Source organism: Hippopotamus amphibius, chromosome 11 (assembly GCF_030028045.1).
Source record: "Hippopotamus amphibius kiboko isolate mHipAmp2 chromosome 11, mHipAmp2.hap2, whole genome shotgun sequence".
Classification (NCBI taxonomy): domain Eukaryota; kingdom Metazoa; phylum Chordata; class Mammalia; order Artiodactyla; family Hippopotamidae; genus Hippopotamus; species Hippopotamus amphibius.
Window position 1 is genome coordinate 74,512,521 of NC_080196.1, and position 19,725 is coordinate 74,532,245.

At 42.2% G+C, this 19,725-nt stretch overlaps 1 protein-coding gene across 8 annotated transcripts in view; it reads right to left on the reverse strand.

The window, feature by feature from the left end:
- Positions 1–14,704: 14,704 nt before the first annotated feature.
- Positions 14,705–19,725, reverse strand: part of RBBP8 (RB binding protein 8, endonuclease) — a 91,590-nt gene continuing 86,569 nt past the window's right edge. For 6 of the 8 annotated variants that reach the window (XM_057699687.1, XM_057699688.1, XM_057699689.1 and 3 more), the window contains 2 exons: positions 18,536–18,677; positions 14,707–17,197 (listed from right to left, as the gene is read on the reverse strand). In XM_057699687.1, the coding sequence (XP_057555670.1) occupies positions 17,100–17,197; positions 18,536–18,677 (240 nt within the window). In that variant the 3' untranslated portion in view covers positions 14,707–17,099. Of the gene's footprint in view, positions 17,198–18,535; positions 18,678–19,725 lie in introns of all 8 variants that reach the window. The other 2 variants (XM_057699693.1, XM_057699694.1) reach the window with 1 other exon arrangement.

Genomic DNA, 19,725 nt, shown 5'->3' on the forward strand with positions numbered 1-19,725 from the left:
ATCAGAGCGCCCCAAATTAAAAATAGTGACAACAATTTGGTGTTGCTGGCAAGAGAGAAACGAATCACTCATCCAATTGCTGCTGAGAATGTAAAAGCTACAGCCATTCTGGAAAACAGTTGGGCAGTTTCTTATAAAAGGAGTTATGCTATTACCATATGATCTAGTAATGACACTCTTGGGCATTTTCCCAGAGAAATGAAACTTTGTGTTCACACAAAAATCAGTACATGAATGTTCATAGCAGCTTTATTTGTAATAGCCCCGAACTGGAAATAGTCCAGATGTCCTTCAGCAGGATAAATAAACTGCAGTACATCCACACTGTGGAACAGCAGTCAGCAATAAAAAGGAATGAAGTATTGATGCAGGCAACAATTTGGATGAATTATGCTAAGTGAAAAAAAGCCAATCCCAAAATGTTACATGCTATATGATTCTATTTATGTAACACTTTTGAAATGAGAAAAGCTTAGAAATGGAAAACAGTTGTCAGGTGACTGTGGTAGATACCTGAGGGTGTGATAAAATTGTGTAGAACTAAATACACACACACACACACACACACACACACACACACACACAAAGGTGTACAGATGAAACCAGGGAGATCTAAGATGGGTGGATGGTATTGAAGGCAGTATCCTGGCTGTGATATTGGGCTATAGTGTTTTTTTTAAGAACATAGATTAAAAAAAAATTTATTTATTTGGTTGCGCTGGGTCTTAGTTGCTGCAGGCGGGTTCCTTAGTTGCAGCACACGGGCTCCTTCATTGTGTCACGCAAACTGTTAGTTGTGCCATGCATGTGGGATCTAGTTCCCTGACCAGGGATCGAACTCGGGCCCCTGCATTGGGAACGTGAAGTCTTAACCACTGCACCGCCAGGGAAGTCACTGGGCTATTTCTGCAAGATGTTACCATCATGTGAAACTGGGTGAAGCATTCATGACATCTCTCTGTATTATTTCTCACAACTGCATGTGAATCCACACTTACATAATTTTTTTTCTAATAAAAAAAAATTTTTTTTCGGCCACACTGCGTGGCATATGGGATCTTAGTTCCCTGACCAGGGATTGCCCACACCTCCTGCATTGGAAGTGTGGAGTCTTAACCACTGGAGTGACAGGGAGGTCCCCAAAATTTTCATTAAAAAAACATTAATCATAAGCACAACATTTTCTTTAAGAAGCATAAGTCCAAGAAAACTCTGGACCAAACTCTCAGTTCTCTTATGGGGTGCCACACGTCAGGTCACCCTCTTCCTATACATCTGCTTGGATGTACTCACCTGCATATTTTTTCCCCTAAAGCAGATTTTCCCCTCTTTGTAGTCCCCCTCTCCCCCCTCCTCCCCATCCTAATCTATAGAGTGGACATTACGTTCTTTGCAGGTTGGTGAATTAATATGTAGCTAGTGTGACCCTGAGACTTGCAGCCCTTAATGGCCCTCTAGCTCCTAAGATCTCATATGAAGAGATTTCCTCTCTTGGAGGCCTTGAAATTGTCTAGCAGATGATGCGCGATGCGTTGAAAAGATTATGACTTTAGATCTACTGAAAGAGGAGTCTTACATCCTGGAAATAATCTCTTTTTATAGGAAAGAAACTACATTTTCTTAACTTTTTTTTTTCTGGTTCCTACTGTGTGCCAGACATGAGGCATATGACTGCTTTGTTTCATGTTCTTAGCAAGCCTGTGAGGGAGGATTAACTCTGCTGTCTTCTGTCTGTAAAAAACTGAGGACCAGCCACAGCGTCCTCACCTGGTCGCACAGCTCATTAGTAGCAGTCATGACTGGGACCTCAGCTGATTCAACCCAAAGTTCCTACCAGACCCACAGTTCTCAAACTTTTTGGTTAAAACTTAAAGCTTTTGACTTAAAACATAATGCTTTGGTTAACATGGATAATATTGATTTATATTTACAATATTAGAAATTAAAAGTGATATATTTTAAATACTTATTAATTTATCTAAAAATAACAAAAATAAAAATAAACCAATTTTGATGTAAAATATAAAATTTTCATGAAAAATGACTATATATCTCCAAAAAATGAACTTAGTGAGAAGAAGTGTTTGGAATCTCTTTAATGTTTGGCTTAGCAGAGGATAGTTGGATTCTCATGTCTGCTTCTGCATTCAATTTTTTTGTGATCTATTGTTTTGGCTGAGGTATAGGAAGAAAATTACAGTTTTTAAAATAGATTTTCCAGATAATTTTGGATATTAGTCTTTGATGCTATATCAGTACTTGACAAGTGGTAGTTTCTTAAAGGTCAGTTACAATGTAGAATCTGAAACCACATCAACGAAATTTTTTTTTGTACCCTGTTGTATTGAAATCCATAGGTGTATCTTGCAATTTGGATATTTCACCCATGCATGATCTGTAAGAAATCATTGGTCATTTGAAAAATATTGATTCAGCTGAGGTATGCAGATCTCCTAGATGTTGATACATTTCAGTATAGATAAAAAAGATCACATTCATCAACACCATCACCAGTCTCATCAGAAAAGCCTTTAGGTAGCAGGACCAGTTGCCAAAATTTTAATTTTTACTTGAAAGGTCAAATTTTATCATTGGCAACAAATATGGATGTTTGTTTTCCTTGTGATACAGGCTTACTTCATTCATTTTTGAAAAAATGTCTGTCAAATAATCAAGTCTGAATAATCATATTTGTTATTCCTTCTTTTGAAATGCATTCCATGCAAAGTGGATAGTTCAGCTTGCAACTCAATTGTACAAATGCTTTTCCTCAAGACAACATCCCTATGCAGAATATTAAAAAGCTGTTAAAATTTAATAAAATTAACATATATATTTTTTACTGCTTTAGAAAGGACTTTTTTTTTTTTTGTCTTGTAGAGCATGGGCTCTAGGTGCATGGGCTTCAGTAGTTGCAGCATGCAGGCTCAGTAGTTGTGGCCCATGGGCTTAGTTACTCTGTGGCATGTGGGATCTTCCTGTACCAGGGATTGAACCCGTGTCCCCTGCATTGGCAGGCAGATTCTTAACCACTGAGCCACCAAGGAAGTCCAGAAAGGACATTCTTAAGTAGAAATAGCTTTTCTCCTTGCTGGTGCCTGGCAGTGAGGAATACAGTGAAGAATACCACCTTGATTGTGTTAATGCATCAGTTTTACCCACAGTTGCTTTGTGCTATCAGTGAAAATGCCAACACAGAGGAGAAGGCAGATGATGTTAGTATTATTATGAAAAGGATATCAAAGGGCCCCCTGGAGGCTATGGAGCATACCATACCATACCTCCACCAGTGCGGGTAGAGCTTCTCATATTTTGTTCTTTAGCATCAAACCTGCCGGAGTTGGTGCAGCAGCATGGACAGCTGAGGCATATTTATTCAAAAGTGCCCACAGATGAGCACAGTTTCCACCCAGACGAAATACCAAAACAAGGAGCTGACAGGAACTAACATGAAACATTCTCTTCAGTGTCTCATTCCCACTGTCGCAGGTGCTCTGGGCTTCCTGCTACCCAGGGCCACACAAGAGGGGCCTCTGTTAAAGAACGGGTGTGGAAGAGCAAGCCTACCACCACCGTTGCTGTGCTCACTGCAGGCAGGTACATACAACTCTTGGAACCCAAAGGAAGTAACTCTGGGGCGCCCAACGGATTCCACTCTGCTGCCTTTCCTGGGCAATGGCTGGTCTCTCCGCTCCGTGTGGAATACATTGTACCTTGGACTCTTCTCCTCAACATTTCACTTTCCAGAAAAGCCTTCCCCAAGACCCAGTTCTCCTTTTCCAACATGGCAGCTGGTTACCCGAGAAATGCATCGTTGCCCGGGTGAGAAGGACCGTTCAAGCGTTCAGTGTGGTAGGCGGGCGTGTGGCGTGTTCACTTTCGAACAGGAGCCTCCTGGAGTTCTGTAGGAAACCTGACCATGAAGAAATAATTCTGTGATGAGGAGCATTTCATTAGGATCACAGGCAAATGGGGTGATTCTGGGGCCCCTGAAATTACATCAAGGGTCTACTCAGCTGAGAGCAAGTCAGAGGAATTGGATGATAAAATGATTGGAGAAGGGAGGCAAAATCCACCCAGCAGTGTTTATCTCCTCCTGAGATGAAGGCTGTAGGTTTTTACCTTAGTCTCTAATGAATGAAAAACATGCAATGTTTACATTGTCAAAGGACAAATAGAACCGTGATGTACATCTTCATCTAGACAGCGGATTTCACGGGTGCTCCTGTTTCTGACATTTCCACATTCTTCTCCCTTGGAGGTGTTTGGACATTACTTAAGTAGATCATGTTTTAGTACTGGGGGGATGTCTCCTCGACATGCCTCCCACTGTAGTTTTCCTGATTAAGGAGGCTTTTATCTGTTTTCTACGCAGAGACAGAGAGGGTGGGGTGCGCCAGGGAGCATCTGGATAATTCAGCAGCTGTGTCAGGGTAACACAGCCCTTGTCTGGAACAAACAGGGTGCCCAGGAAAGTAAGTTGGGGGACAGATGGTGCTGCCCAGCAGACACCTTGTACCTGAAATGCACACCCACGAGCTGAGCTATCAGCCTTCTGAGTGCTGCATCTGCAGACAGGCAAACTGGCTTCTCTTTCAAGCCCTGAATTATAAAACAAGGTTGTGCACGTTTTGGAAAATCCCTTTGTGGTGTTCTTCTAAAAGTACTAATTTGGTCTTTTGGTTTTCATCTGGGCTTTTCCACTTCCGCCTCCAGTCTCTGCTGACTTCAAAATGAGCAAATAAGTAATGGTCAATCAATATCTATGGAAGAAAACTTAGAGAATTCATTTCACTTTTCAAAAATGACAGCATTTGAAATGACTCCATGGCCTAGAAGTGACACCTGCTCTGTATCCCTCCTCCAGAGTTTGAACATGAAGGGAGTAGGGAGGACCCAGGGGCTTAGAAAGAGTATTGGGCTCGTGGAGACTCCTTTGTGCAAATTTCCTCAGAGATCGCTACCTAAGCACCCATGTGTGCCCTATGGGCTGTGACTTCCCTGGCCTCTCCTACTGGCTGATTCTCTTCCCCTTGCAGCCCCCACCACTGCCTGAAATGCTGCTACTGTTCTACTGCCTCCATTTGACCCTTTCCCTTTATGAAGCCCTCTTTCCCACCTTACTCCCTCTGGGTCCCTCTAAATCCTACCTGGGTGTTAAGGCTCAGCTCAAATTCTGACTCCTCCAAGAGGCTTTCTTTCTGATTCATCAGCACCATCTCTGCAATACTGACAATAATGATACCATCTATGAGTAACTGAACAGTTACTATGTACTGGGCTCTGTAATAAGTTCTTGTAGCATCTCATTCAATCCCCACAATAAGCTTGTTACTTGAAGGTGCAGAAACCTTGGAGAATTTGAGTGCACTGGCTATGTCATACTCTAAGTGATAGAGCTGGAATTCCTGCCTTGGTTTGCTGGGCTCCGAAGGCCATGCTTTTAACTGCTCTCCACTCTGCCCTCCTGAAAGGTGTTAATTATCTAAATGTGAGAAGCTGATGAAGCTAGGTGGGGCCTGGAAGGTCATATTGTCCAATCCTCTCATTTTGCAGGTGAAGGACCTAAAGCTCCAAAATGCAAAGAGACTTGCACACAGTGACGTGTTGACAGAGCCTAGCAAGTGCCAGTTTTTCTGGTTCTCAGTCTCACTCATCATTTATTTATTCAACAAACATATATTAAATCCTTCCACATTTTTAAGGCGCTGTGTTGAGCCCTGAGTTTGTTTCCTGCTGCACGTTCTCTGCGTGCTCCTTTTGCAAGCTTAATGAATCCACACCCAAAGCTGCCTTAAAAGAGGGATTGAGTAAGCCTCTGCCTCCTTCTAGTGTGGCTCTGTGCACAAGCACTGTGCACCACTGATGCCCCAACATGGAACCCCCGTCATTGGCGTGTTCCACACTCAGAGCAGCTGTGTAGGAGAGGGTGTGCTGGAGACTAGAGGGGAGGGTGTTTAATTACAGGGAAATGTGAAAAGTGCAGAAAGGCCCGGTTTATGAAAGTGATTCAATGCTGCTCCAGTAACTGTTTCAAGAACAAGCATTAGAAAACAGGAAGCATGGCTCCTAGTTTTGCCAAGTCTAATCCAATGCCAAAAGAATAGTCCCTCTTTTACTGCCATGTGTGTGTGTGTATAGAAGTCACCAAGCTTGTCCTCTTAGGCGTCTCCCATCCTGGCACCACTGTCTGGCTTATTATTATTAATTTCATGGGCAGAGTTGTGTGAGGATCCTTGGAGATGCCCAACAAAGCCTCCCAAGTGAGCTGAGAGGACTTGGGGGCCACAATGATGTCCTGTTTGAGAACTTGAAAAGAAAGGAGATGCAATTGTTCCTTGAGAGTTAAACAGTAATGTCAGCACACACTAGGGTTCAAGTAAAGGTAGACACACACGTGGATGTAATGGAGCAAGAATGGCAACCAGATCAGCGGCGTGTGACTGCAACTTACCTTGTCACCTTTCCCCCAAACGAAGGAGAAGGATCAGACTGTGCATAAACAGCCCTCTTGAGAACGGTGTCTAGTGGAGAGCCCTGCTGGACAGGACCCTGCTGTGTGTCACATTATCGCACAGCCTGTGGTGAGTTAGAGGCCAGACATGACCTGGAGGGAGCCTGGCCCTTGGGCCATGACGCTTTTATGCTTCCTGTTGGGAAGCACCTGCAAAGCTCAGTCCGCCCCAGGTAGACCACCCTCTACTCCCAACACCTCCCCTTCCTAACACAAACTTCCTGACAGGTAAGGCCAAGAAGGAGGCTACACCTACCACTGATTGGCCACCTGCTCTGAAGGACCATCAGGATTCCTGCCAACATGCTCTAAAACTCAGTACGTCTGTTACTAGAAGCCCAAACTGCAGTCAACCCCCCTCACCCAGATGCTTCTATGAATGCAGTTTCACATAACCCTAATCTAACTCAAGCTTCCAGACCTCTTCCCGTTTCTATCAACAGTCAAACCTTGGTGATCTCATGCAGGCCAGCTGCTTCAAATAGCACCTAGGTGATGGACTCCCAAATTCATATCGCCTACTTGGGCTCTCCCCTGAACTTCAGAGTCACAGATTCAGTTCTTTACCCAGTGTCTCTACTTGGAAGCCTGCTGAGTGTCTCAGTCTTCATGGGTCCAAAGCAAATTCCTGTTGCTCCACTGCATATCTGCTTCTTCCTCATTCACCTAGCGGCACAAGCCAACAACTTTGGAGTGCTCCCTTACTCTTCACTTTCCCTTAGACCCTTTAAAAACCGCCCAGTGCATCCTACTGGTGCTCGACCTTTGAATAACCAACTCCACGGCTACCCTCTTAAACCACCGTCGTTCACAGGACAGCTGCAGTAATCTATGACTCTCTGCTCCCACCTCGGCCCCCTATTATCTCAGCCCTCTCTCGCATCCGCTTGAATAATCCTTTTAAAGCAGGCCAGGTCAAATCACATCCCCTCCCCTTACACTTCCCCATGTCACTCTCAGACTAAAACTCAGGCCTTGCTGGGCACACGGCACTGTCATTTTGTCCTTGCCTTTCTTTCTGACCACACCTCCCACCACATTCCCTGGTTCTCTCTGCTCCAGATGAGGACTCAACATGCTAACTACACGCTCCTATGTCATGGCCTTTACATTGCTGTTCTGTTTGGAAAGCTCTTCCCCAGATATTCCTGAGCTCACCTCCTCACCTCCTTCTGACCTTCTCAATAAGGCCTTCCCTCACAGCCCCTATCAAACACAGCCCCTGTTCCTACGTCATAGCCCACCAGGCCTTTCAACTAAGAGTCTAGTAGTTAGTTAATCTGGTAAGTTAGTTAGTTTCAACTAAGAATCAGGGTAAGTCCTGAACTTTATTGTTGATCTCTTTAAGCCCAGTGAGTCTGTTGAAACTGTTAAAAATTTTTTCTTATTGTGATAAAATATATATAAAATTTACCATTTTAGCCATTTTCTTAAGGTTTTTAGCACAGCTTTTTAGCTTCCATCCTGTATAACGTCAACATTTGACTAACATCTTGAGGACACACCTGTGAAGGAGGCTCCTCAGGTCTGCAAGTCTGTCACTGCAGCCTTGGGAGACCCCAGCGGTTCTGTCGGGTTCTCCCCTTCCTGGAAGTGACCCTCTGGTGGGTGAGGCCTGGATTTCACAGCCTCCTTTCCAGGGAAACACCGTTAGCAGAATTCAGCTCACCTGTTGCAGTCTTCTTCGCTCTATAACCTTAGCGTCTCCAGCCATTGTTGCTTTAGCAGCTCTTTAGGGCATTTAGAGATGATCTTTATTCCACCTGGACACCTGAATACCCTTCTCTAATTTAGAGGCTTGCTTTCCCTAGCTTGCCCTTCTTTCTTTTTCCAAGAATCACTGACTTAGGTTTGTTAGGCCATTGCATGGATCACTAGAAATCCACATCACCCTTATTGTGAGTCCACTTTTTTTCTCCCAAATATTGAGATAGACCCATGGTCTCTATGGCTAGGCCACTCAAGACGGCTGCTCTCTTGCTCTTTGTACATCTCCTACTCGACCGGTTCCTTCTTCGCCTACACCCTGCTCACTAGAACATGCTTGCCCTCTGCCCTAGCTAGTGACTGTTCTAGTCCTTAGGCCAGAGCAGCTCCACATGTTAGTTTATTGAAGGGAAACATCTGCCCTTAACTTGAGAGGCTGGGAGGGACCTGCCCCACCTGCTAGTTTCCCTGGTAACTGATGAGCCAATCTGAGGTCAATTTCCCCTGTAAATGGTAGCCTCCTCCCCCCAAATAGTGAAGATTGCTGCTATGGCTTGCCTGCACGCCTGGTGAGGGTGGAGTGTTGCTCCAGAAACCTTGGTTTTGGACGTGTAAGATCCCTCTGTCACTGTCTCCGGGCTCTTTCTTCAGTTTCAAGACTGGGCAACTACAAGGCTTGCAGGCCTGCAGCCCAGCAATTAGTGAGCCAAACAGGAGGCCAAGGAAACTCCTGTGAGCCCCCAGATGTGGGGAAGTAACGGGGAATGGAATGTTGCCGGGGAAATCCCCAGGTGGCCGTCCACTAGCGTTTGAGGCCCTGTGGCAGCTGACTACCATGAGAGAAGTCTCTCTCCCGTTATACTGGTGATGTCCTGTTAACTGCAGTCTCTTTCCAGTTTAAAAGTAGCAGCCCCGTGCTCGTGGCTCATCTGACTGCAGGGTGATGGCTGGTGAATACAGACAAAATGCAAGGACCTGGATTATCTATCAAATAATTGGGTGTTATCTGGTCAGGTAAGACAAGCATACCCCCAACCCACCACTCCTAAACAGTTACAGACACTGGCCCTAGGGATGTTAACTCAAGGACAGGCTTGTGAATTAGATGTGGCCAGGTACCCAGAAAGGTTTGGTGGGGGCCTGAGGCAGGGGCAAAATAATGAAAGAGTACTCTTGGGCTTCTGGTCCCAGCTGTGGAAAGGGGCAGAGCAACGATATAGTGTGATGGGACAACAGCTCTGGGCTGCCGACCATGCATTACAACACGTGGAGGACATTACAAAAGGCCTGCCTGAATCGTCAAGCAACACACAAAAACCACTACGTGGGGTCTACAACAGCTGTGCACGACACGTGGGACCCCACCATGGACATCGATAGTGACCGAAGAACCCACTTTACCAGCCATGAAGTTCAGGAATAGGCCGATTAAAAATAACGTACACTGGCATTTCCTTATTACCCCACTGCTGCTGGGCTATGAATGGACTACTTAACAACTGAGACACGAAACCGGCTCTCTCAACATACAGCACATCCCAGGAGCAATCGTCCCAGCACCTACACCATGCCAACCCAGAAGCAACTGTCAACACAACCTGAGTTCACCTGTTGATCCCTGAAGGACCGCTGCCAGCTCTCGGTCAGGACAGTAACTTACCTTTGCCCTTGACACAGGATCTACCCCCAGAGGAACACATTATAAAATGGCCCTGGGACCAGCAGGTAAGTCCCTGGTGCTTTGCGTCTGCCGCCCCAAGAGGAACAGGATTAGAAAGGGATTTATCGATTTCACCTGTCTTCTACCTGGCCCCAGCTAAGACTACTAAAATAATCTCCCCTGCTGGAGAAAGGCACGATTGTATTAACCTGTGGTCCGTTGTTATACCACCTCTCCAGCATTCGGCACCGGCTATGAGGGCTGAGGGGGGACAAACAGTATAGTGCTGCAGGCCAGGACAGAGCTGCAGAGGTGGTGTTATCTCAGAATGCTGTTACTGCTTATGTTTTGTTTAATGGTCATGAACTTCTCTGTATTGTGCCTGTCGAACATCTTACATCTCATCCCTAGTCTGAGCGCAGGGAACTTGTTCGTGGACTGGGCAGCAGGGGTGGCCTCACTGGGAAATGAGTTTGATTGCTGGAACTACAGCGAGATGCTGTTGTGGTCCTCTGAAATTAAATGAAAATTTGACCTGATGCGCTGCCTGGCTCTGAAGTTTGCCCACCTCTTGGACTTTTGATGCTCTAGCTTCTGCTGTCTTGTAGTGCATTTGTGGTACTGGGTTGCAGGGCACCACTACGTACCTGACCCCAGGGATATCGTGGACGTGGGGTGAATCAAGATCGTACGGGCCATGCAGGGTATGTGGGTGGAGTGTACGGTCGGGCCACTCAAGGTGACTGTCCTCTTGCCCTTTGTACAGCCCCTGCTTGACCAGCCCCTGCTTCGCCTACACCCTGCTCACTAGGACGTGCTTGCCCTCTGCCCTAGCTAGTGACTGTTCTAGTCCTTAGGCCAAGAACGGCTCCACCTGCTAAGTTATTAAAGGGAAACATCTGCCCTTGTGATGGTTGTTAACCTGAGGGACTGGGAGGGACCTGCCCCAGCTGCTAGTTTCCCTGGTAACTGAGCCAACCTGAGGTCAATTTCCCCTGTAATTGGTGGCCTCCTTCTCCCCAGACTAGTGAAGATGGTTGCTATGGGCTGCCTGTCACCTCTCCTACACGGTAGGGCGACCCCTTGTTCTGGACGGGTAGGATGCGCATCCAATAAATCATCGTCTCCGTCCCTGCCTTGGGGCTCTTTCTTCAGTCTCAAGGCTGGGTAACTACAAGGCTCGCAGGCCTGTGAGGTGCAGCCCAACATGGTCTAAGGTTGGTCTGAGTTTCATCTCTTACTAGTTCCTGCCAACCTTTGGAAATGTTAAAGAGCACTGAAAGGGCCCAGAGTCAGCATGAATGAAAGATTATCTGAGGGAATAAATAAACTGAAGGATAAATACAAAAGACAAAAAAATCTCTTAGACAAATCTTCAAAGGGATAATGGGCACCTGTGAATTTGGAGAGTAACACATGAGAGAAATGCCTTGGAAAAGGTACTCCAGGCCAACTGTTACTGCCCTGTACGTTAATCTGGCCTGACTTAATAAACTGCTTTTGTTTGCAAATGTCCACTATGTAACTGTTGCTGGATTCTTTAATATATAAAAGTTCACTTTATTATTATTTTTAATAAATTTATTTATTTAATTTAGTTTATTGGCTGTATTGGGTCTTTTTGTTGCTGCGCGCTGGCTTTCTCTAGTTGTGGTGAGCAGGGGCTACTCTTGCAGCCTTCTCACTGTGGTGGCTTCTCTTGTTGCAGATTACAGGCTCCAGGTACGTGGGCTTCAGTAGTTGTGGCTCATGGCCTCTAGAGCGCAGGCTCAATAGTCGTGGCACACAGGCTCAGCTGCTCCGCGGCATGTAGGATCTATCTTCCCGGATCAGGGCTCGAACCCATGTCCCCTGCATTGACAGGCGGATTCTTAACCACTGCACCATCAGGGAAGTCCCTAAATGTTCACTTTAGAATTAGAGATGAATGTTCTCCTACTTAAGAGTTTTACAATTATAAATGATGTGTAAAACAAGGGTCTCTTCCCATTTCCAGCGGGAGACCTTGTCCAATTGATTTTTTTTTTTTATAAATTGGCTGTGTTGGGTCTTTTTTGCTGTGTGTGGGCTTTCTTTTTAGTTGCAGTGAGTGGGGGCTATTCTTCGTTGTGGTGTGTGGGGTCCTCATTGCCGTGGCTTCTCTTGTTGCGGAGCACGCGCTCTAGGCGTGTGGGCTTCAGTAGTTGCAGCACATGGGCTCAACAGTTGTGGCTCACAGGCTCTAAAGCCCAGGCTCAATAGTTGTGGCATACGGGCTTAGTTGCTCTGCGGCATGTGGGATCTTCCTGGAGCAGGGATTGAACCCGTGTGTCCTGCATTGGCAGGCGGATTCTCAACCACTGCGCCACCTAGGAAGCCCCAATTGATTCTTTATGTCCCTTGTTACCACTGAACTGGCTATCAGCTGAGGAGAAACTGTCATATTCACCTTTGTACCCTCCCTCAGCTGCCACAGTTCTGGTAACAATCATTAAAATGCTTACATTTCTTTCCCATTCCTACTGCCACCTTCTTGGCCCAGATATTCCTCATGCTTAGAATATTACTAAACTTCATTGCACACCTGACTCTGTGCTTGACTGCCACTTGCCCCCCACACAAAAAACTCATTTTATGTTGTATATTGTATATTATTGCCTGAGGATTATATCTAAATTATTACTACCCAACTCAATATTTTCAGTCAGTGGATGTTTAAAGTTTAACATGTTGCTAGTTAGTTTTCCCTGTTGTCTTAAGCAATATTTCTTAGATTTGACTCATACTAATAATCCAAGAACTTTTAAAAAATGCTCAAGCTATACCGGAATCAAAATTCCCACAAGAGGAACCCAAGAATCAAGCATCTGGGTGACTTTTTTGATTAGGTATTTGTGGTTCTTATACTAGCAACATTAGTATCACCTGGGAACATATGAAAATGTAAATTTGGGGTCCAGCAGTCTGATTTAGTAAGTCTTCCAGGTGATTCTGACGTACACTAAAGTTTGAATCTCACTGAACTAACCTGTAACAGTGACTTACGGCAGTGGTTCTCAGCTTTGGCTGCACACCAGAATCACCCAAGCAGCTTTAAAAAAAAAACTGACCCCCCCCCCCTCCCCCATGCCTAGACCTCACCCTGACATATTCTGATTTAAGTGGATTGAGGCACAGCAAACATTTCACTGGGATATCACGGATGCTGAGGCTGATGTAAGCTGCCACCCATAACTCACCTCAGAACTTTGTATTTAGCCTTACTGATTGGATTTATAAGGCGACAAGTTTGAATGCATAACATAAATGTGCATTTAAAATACTGATTATTGAGGTTCCATGTAAACATTTAATTTGAATAAAAGGATCTGCTACTAATGGTTTGAAAACCACAGGCCTACAGACTCAAGTTCAAAATCTTGCCTTTAAAACACGAGTTGATTTCCTCTCATACTAAAGCTGCATAGCCCTACTCTCTTGCTCCAATACCGGTGGGCCAAAAAGTTCATTTAGGTTTTTCTGTAGCAACTTATGAACAAACTTTTTGGCCAACCCAATATCTCTGTAGAAAGAATGCTTCCCAGCACCTAGGAAGGCAAAAGAGCACCAGACTCAGGTCCCAGACTACAATCTAGCTCCAGCCTGTTGGACCTTGGCAAGTCACTAACTCTCTTTGGGCTTCTGTTTCATTACAAAGGGAGGGACCACAACCAAATTAGGTCTAGAGCTCCTTTTGACTTAGTATTTTAGCATTTCCACATTCAGGTTCATTTCCCAATTTAGACTGTACTGTCTCTTCTTCTCTAGATTAACACATCCAAAGGCACAGTTCAAGTTCTAATTATCCTTAGTATTTCTCTAACCCTCAGTCCAGCTTCTTTGACCTCTTAGGCATCTTTTTATGTTTATGACTTTCCCACTGGGTATTAGACTGCACATAGCTCTTGGTATCCCTAAATGCCCAGTATAAAAGTGCACGTTATCTTTTATATCAGGACCATGAATTATGGACTCTGCCATTTGTTTTATTCCAACAATAGCTATGCTGAAAGCTTGTTTTTTTGCTGAGTGAGCTCTCATGACTGTACCAAAGGTTTCCAACTTATTTCCTATTTACCCTACAAATTTCCTTTTATGATAGTCCCAGTCAGCCCCTAGTTTGCACTGATTATTCTCCAAAAATAGCTCTCTTGTGGCCTCTGCTGGTTTGACAGCAGACAACTGCTTCACTAAATCTTTTAAGTGCACACTAAAGGATTCAAGTATAAGGACACTTCAGTTTTCTAAGGAACGATTCTAATGGCATCAGCTCAGCAAAGAGAAAGATTTTGAGATGTCAAACTGCTAGGCTTGCTGAGAATAGACAGCTGAATGGTAAAACTGAGATACTTTAAATGCTTATTTCTGAAGTGGCACTTTTCAAAACTAACCTCATGCTTGTTAAGATGTCAGGAATAACTGAATAAGATTCTTAGGTGTTCTTTAAAAGCTTGCTCCTTTGGGAAAAATTTGCCAAAATTTGCCCGATTCTGATACTCGTATTATACCTGGTAAAGATAAACGTACTTGATACATGTTTAAGTAAATGTACTAGTGTTATTTGGTTTATGTAACACTACTGACAACTAAATTATGAATTAGACGATCTGGGGAAGAATCTTTACAGTCTTTCAGAGTTATCTGTTTTAGCAGGCCTAAGAATGTTCTCTAAGAGTTTTTAAATACATGTGCTAGATGCAATTTAAACTGAGTTCCTAATATCTTAAGCCACCTTTCCAGTTGGACTCTGGGAAATTTTTCACTACGTGAAAGTTGTTAGGAATATTCTTCTGCTTCATTTCTTCTTAAGGTAGCATGTTATACCTCCTATATACATCTGGAGACGCATGATTAACTCATTCAAACTGTTGCCTCTGACAGCCTTAGCTTTCAAATGGTTTAATCCCAATGCCTGTCTGTCAAAGGCAGGAAAGGTGTTAATCCAATGTTAAGTGCGGACACGGAGGTTCTGCACGCTTTCAAAGTTTAAATCACAGGTCTTCAATTTTAAAAAGCTCACAGGCAACCTGAAACTGTTTGTGACTATATACAAAGTGACTGATATATATTTGTATGAAAAAACTGTCTAACATGTATAATGCTTAACAAATGAAGAAAGCCCTTTCATATAATCCACTTAAACAAATCACAAACTGCAGTTCTGTGTTTAAATGCATCATCTAACTCAAGTGTTTTTAAAAAGTGTATTACAGTACTTCATTTAAAGGTAGAACTTGTCAACAGCAGATGAAGAGACCTCAGTTTACCCAACCTCACAGGTTGACTGAGGAAAAATGAAAAATGCTGGCTAAAGGGTTGGATTGCTGTCAAGCCACTATCAAGGAGACAATCTCTTGTCTCTGCTTAGGCTACCTTTTAAAAAACAAATCCAAGGAGGTACAGAGCTCTAACTACACATCCTGTGGTGCCCTGTTCCAATCCAGGTGTCTCTCAGTGACCATCCTGGCCATTGAGAAACAGGGAAAGTTACTGGGAGGGGTCTTCTGGAAAACTTTTTAAAGAAGGACAAAAACAAATGTGTACTTTTCTTTTCCCTTCTATCTGCCTAGAACATGGACATGATGCCAGATGTGGCATAACTATTTAATAGTCACAAAGATGAAGGCCACATACAAAGTACAAAAGAGCAGAAAGCTGGAAGAAATCTGGGTTCATGAGGGCATGGACCAGCTTTGGACTGCTCGTCTCCAGACATTTCAATGTGAGAAAAAGAAAACAAGTCATTTGCTGTTTAATCTTTCTTGGATCTGTTTTTCGCAGCTTAGTGTTAAGCTGATACATAAATTTTGTGAATTTATTTGAATATTAAAAGAGAAAAATCTATGAAGAGTATAACACAGTTCCTGGCATATACTAAGTGATCAACTGAATGTCTATTATTTGGGGGAGATCAGTTGACTGCCAGCAGAAAACAAAAATCAAACATAGGATAAACAATTTGGGAAGGGAAGAAAAGTGCTGAATAGAAGCTATGATAGGGGCATTAAAAAACAACAACTGAGAGTCACATTCAGAGCCAAACGATATACAAAGAGGGTCTAACATACAAGTATATACTAAATATAAGTGATTTCTTTTCCAATCCCCTCTGTGAAAACAAAACTGATGTCATTTATTCATGAAAACCTTGATCAATGAGGAAGATGAGACTAAACAGATTTTTAAAAACTCTGAGAAGTAAAGGTTATATCTATAAAGTTACTTAGAGTTTAGTAAGGCATTCCATTCAGTGTGTCAGGTACTCCTGCTTATGTAACACTGTCAAGATCTAGATTAAAGGAATACACAAGATACTGATAAACAAAATGCCACTAGAAAGGTGACACAGATGTGGTCAGTTATCTTGATGACTCAGACACTAGGTTCCAGAGGAGTAGAAAGTTGCTAAATACAGAAATCTATTTTGTTGCCAAATTGGAAGTTCATAACAGTTAGTCAATCCAGAGAAATACAAGTAACTGAATTTGAACATGTGGGCAGAGAAGAACTCAGATTCAGTTTGAAAACTGCACTAGGAAAAAACAAGTATGATGAAAAGAAAACATCTGAAGAGCTGGAATACTATGATCAGAGGATGTTAATTTACAGTATGTGGCAAAGGAAAGAAAGTTAATATTTGTAGTCACCTTGAAAGGAATTCATTACAGAGTAGTACTTCAAGTCAATGAAAGAAAGAAGCTGGAAAGTTAAAAGGATTATTAAAATTTAGCCTTTTAAAAGACCTGAATGCCAGACATTGGAATCACCTACATAAAAGCAACTTGATTAAGAAAATACAAATCTGTAATGTTAACATGAAGTCACTGCTGAATGTGAATACCAAGGAAAGATGGAGTAAAAAGAAAAAGATCAGAAAGGCAACAAGTCAGACTACAACTATCATATTTTCAAAACTGTAATTAGGTATTACCAAATAAAGTAATAAACAACTCTTAACTTAGAGTGCAAAATGAAAGCACCTTATTATTTTAAAGGTGCAAAAGCAAGAAAATACAACATAAACTTATCCATTTTTAAATAGTCATCTGTGTAAGGGGTAAATGCCATGTAAAAACATTTTCAATAGAAAAATGATTTATAAATTGGTTTACAGAAGATGAAAAACAAATCAGTAATACCAACTTTAACTATAAATAACTAAAAAGCAAAGTGTCATCTCTCCTGCTTTTCATTCAACATTTATGTCTTCTGCTCTTTGCCTTTCGGAGAAAATATTGCATTGTAAGGCTGCCGTCTTTTTGGACGAGGACAAGGATCAAGATCTTCTTTAATGTAACCTTAAAAATAAATCACAAATTTAGAAGACTACATTTGCAACATACATATTTCAGCATACATCCAGTAAACATCTGTCTCATTTAATGCCTTTTAAGTTCACATGATTTTTCTATTAGCTGGCTGTGCTGATTAATGATTTCAATACTTAGCATCAATTTTCTCATTTCTACTAAAAATAACAGCAAACATTTATCAAATGTGTTGTATACATTATCTAGGATAACTCTCACACTCCTCTGCAGAGGAGTAGGGGGCTTCCACTATGCCTGTTTCACAGCTGAACTAATGGAGACCCATGGAAGTTTGATAACTCTCTCAAGCTCCCAAAGCTAGGAAGTGGGAAAGCTGGGACCCTGCCCAAGATCTAACTCCAGAACCACAGCACTTAAGCACTTTCGTATTCTGCTTCCCACTGGTTGCAAATGGGGACAAAAAGTAAACATGAACTTTTTACTATTATGATAAATTCCAGGTGCTTATCAAAAAGAATTTTTTGGTAGCTATTTGAAGTATGTATTTCAGGTATATATTTGATGAGATATATATATGCAAGTCCCTATAGTCTTCTGACTTTTTGATTCTCCTAAGGTGTCCCCATTCATGTAGTTTTCAGGGGAGGATTGTGCTCTGCCACACCCCTAGGCCATATTAGGGGTGCAAACACAGGCTCTATCCAGAAGGTCTAATCCTATTTGATGACTAAGCAGAGACACCACCTCAAAGATGACTTGTTAATGGGGAAAGTGGAAGTATGTTAATAGCTGTAAGAGACTTTGCATCTTTTGTTGGAAAAACATCACTAAATATGTGGAGCTTTAGAGCTGCTTATGTTCTCAAATTACATTAAATATAAGTGCTGTATATGAAGGAGCTAGTTGCATGTGAACAGTCTTCCAAAGTCCTTTTTACTCAAATACGGTTTATAAATAATTAGCATTCTGGATAAGTGAGGTTTTAACATCTAAAATTCAGAGTAGTCTCTTTAAATAAAAGATGCTTTTCAGCAATATAACTTTGCTGGCGACTTGTGTAAAGTTATTTTCTTAAGTCATTTTGATGATTGGATAAAAGAGAAATTACTTTCTGAAATTTGAATGATAAAGCAGGATAATGCATACACATCCCATTAAAGTGCTTATAAACAATCTGTAATTCCAATGAAGTTATATGAAGCGTGGAAAAGCCTTTTATCTTTACAAAATTGTATTTATGTAACAAAACAGGCACACAATTTATAGCAGAAGGTAGAGAACCATGGAGAAAAGTTTAATATTTAGACTTGGGTATATACAGTATTAAAAAAAAAAGTTCCAAAATGTTATAATCTATACTCTCACCTCTTTCCATACAAGTCTGAGTAGAAGGAAAACCAACTTCCCAGAAATTCTCTGGTGTGCTGGGTGGAATGTACCGAAATCGGTGTCTTGAGCAGGCAGCCAACTTCTTTTCTCTTTCTTCTGCTGGAAAACCTGCATAATACTGATAATAAAACTGGTAAGTTTTCCACTTAGGAATAATAAATAGAGTGTTATGCTTACTGATTATAATCTAGAAGCTAACAGAATGATTAAAGTATTCAGCATGCTAAAGAAACTGAATTCTCAGTGATGATAATATTCTGTGATCATAAAGAACCTGAACTTCATGCAAAGAAAAACTTTTATGTGAAAACTATACAGGTCTTCAAGCTCTAGCTCTAAAGAAAACAAAGTAGTAGTGTAAAGTTTAACAGAACCAGATGATAGGATCAGATATAGTCTAGCTAATTCTGTTACAGACTTGAGGAACTGAAAATCAAAGTGATAATTTACTGAATATATCACCTATTAAAAGTGGCAGACTTAGGATTAGAAATTTTTTGAAGTAAAGGTTTCCAATATATTTTTCTTTTCCATAGGTTTTTAAAGGTTTTAGAGTATTTCTGAAACTTTTTTGGGGAGGGTATCTTTATCGTCATTCTCATTGGCATGATTATAAGTCTTTGTTACCTTAGCCTGGGAACTGGGATGGGATGCCCTTAGAGAATCACGGTTATTAGTCAGTGTTAGAGAAACACTGCTACCAAATTACAACATATTTGAAAACAACAGTAGGCTAGTATAGCTGTAACACAGCGAGCAAGTGGAAGAGTGTTAGAAGATGAAGTCAGAAAGGACGTGCGTTGTTAGTTTGTTGTCCTTGATACGGGTTTTGATTCCATTTCTTAGAGAGGAAGACAATTAAGGATTTTGGGCAGAAAAGTGACATGATTTAACTTTTATTCTAAAAAGATCATTTGGAAAAAGACCATTCATTGCTGTGTTGAAAGTACAATCAATGGAATTTGCTGTTAGACCCATTACTGAGATATGGAAGAAAAGAGTAGATAACTACAAGATCTCTGGTTTAAACAACTAGAATAATGGACATATAAAAGGCGCAGAGGTAAGGTTTGAGAACTGGAGGTAGAAACTGTGTTTGCTTTAGGACATGTGAAATTTGAGGTGACTATTACACAGCCGCATTCCACATGTGGAACAGGCAATGG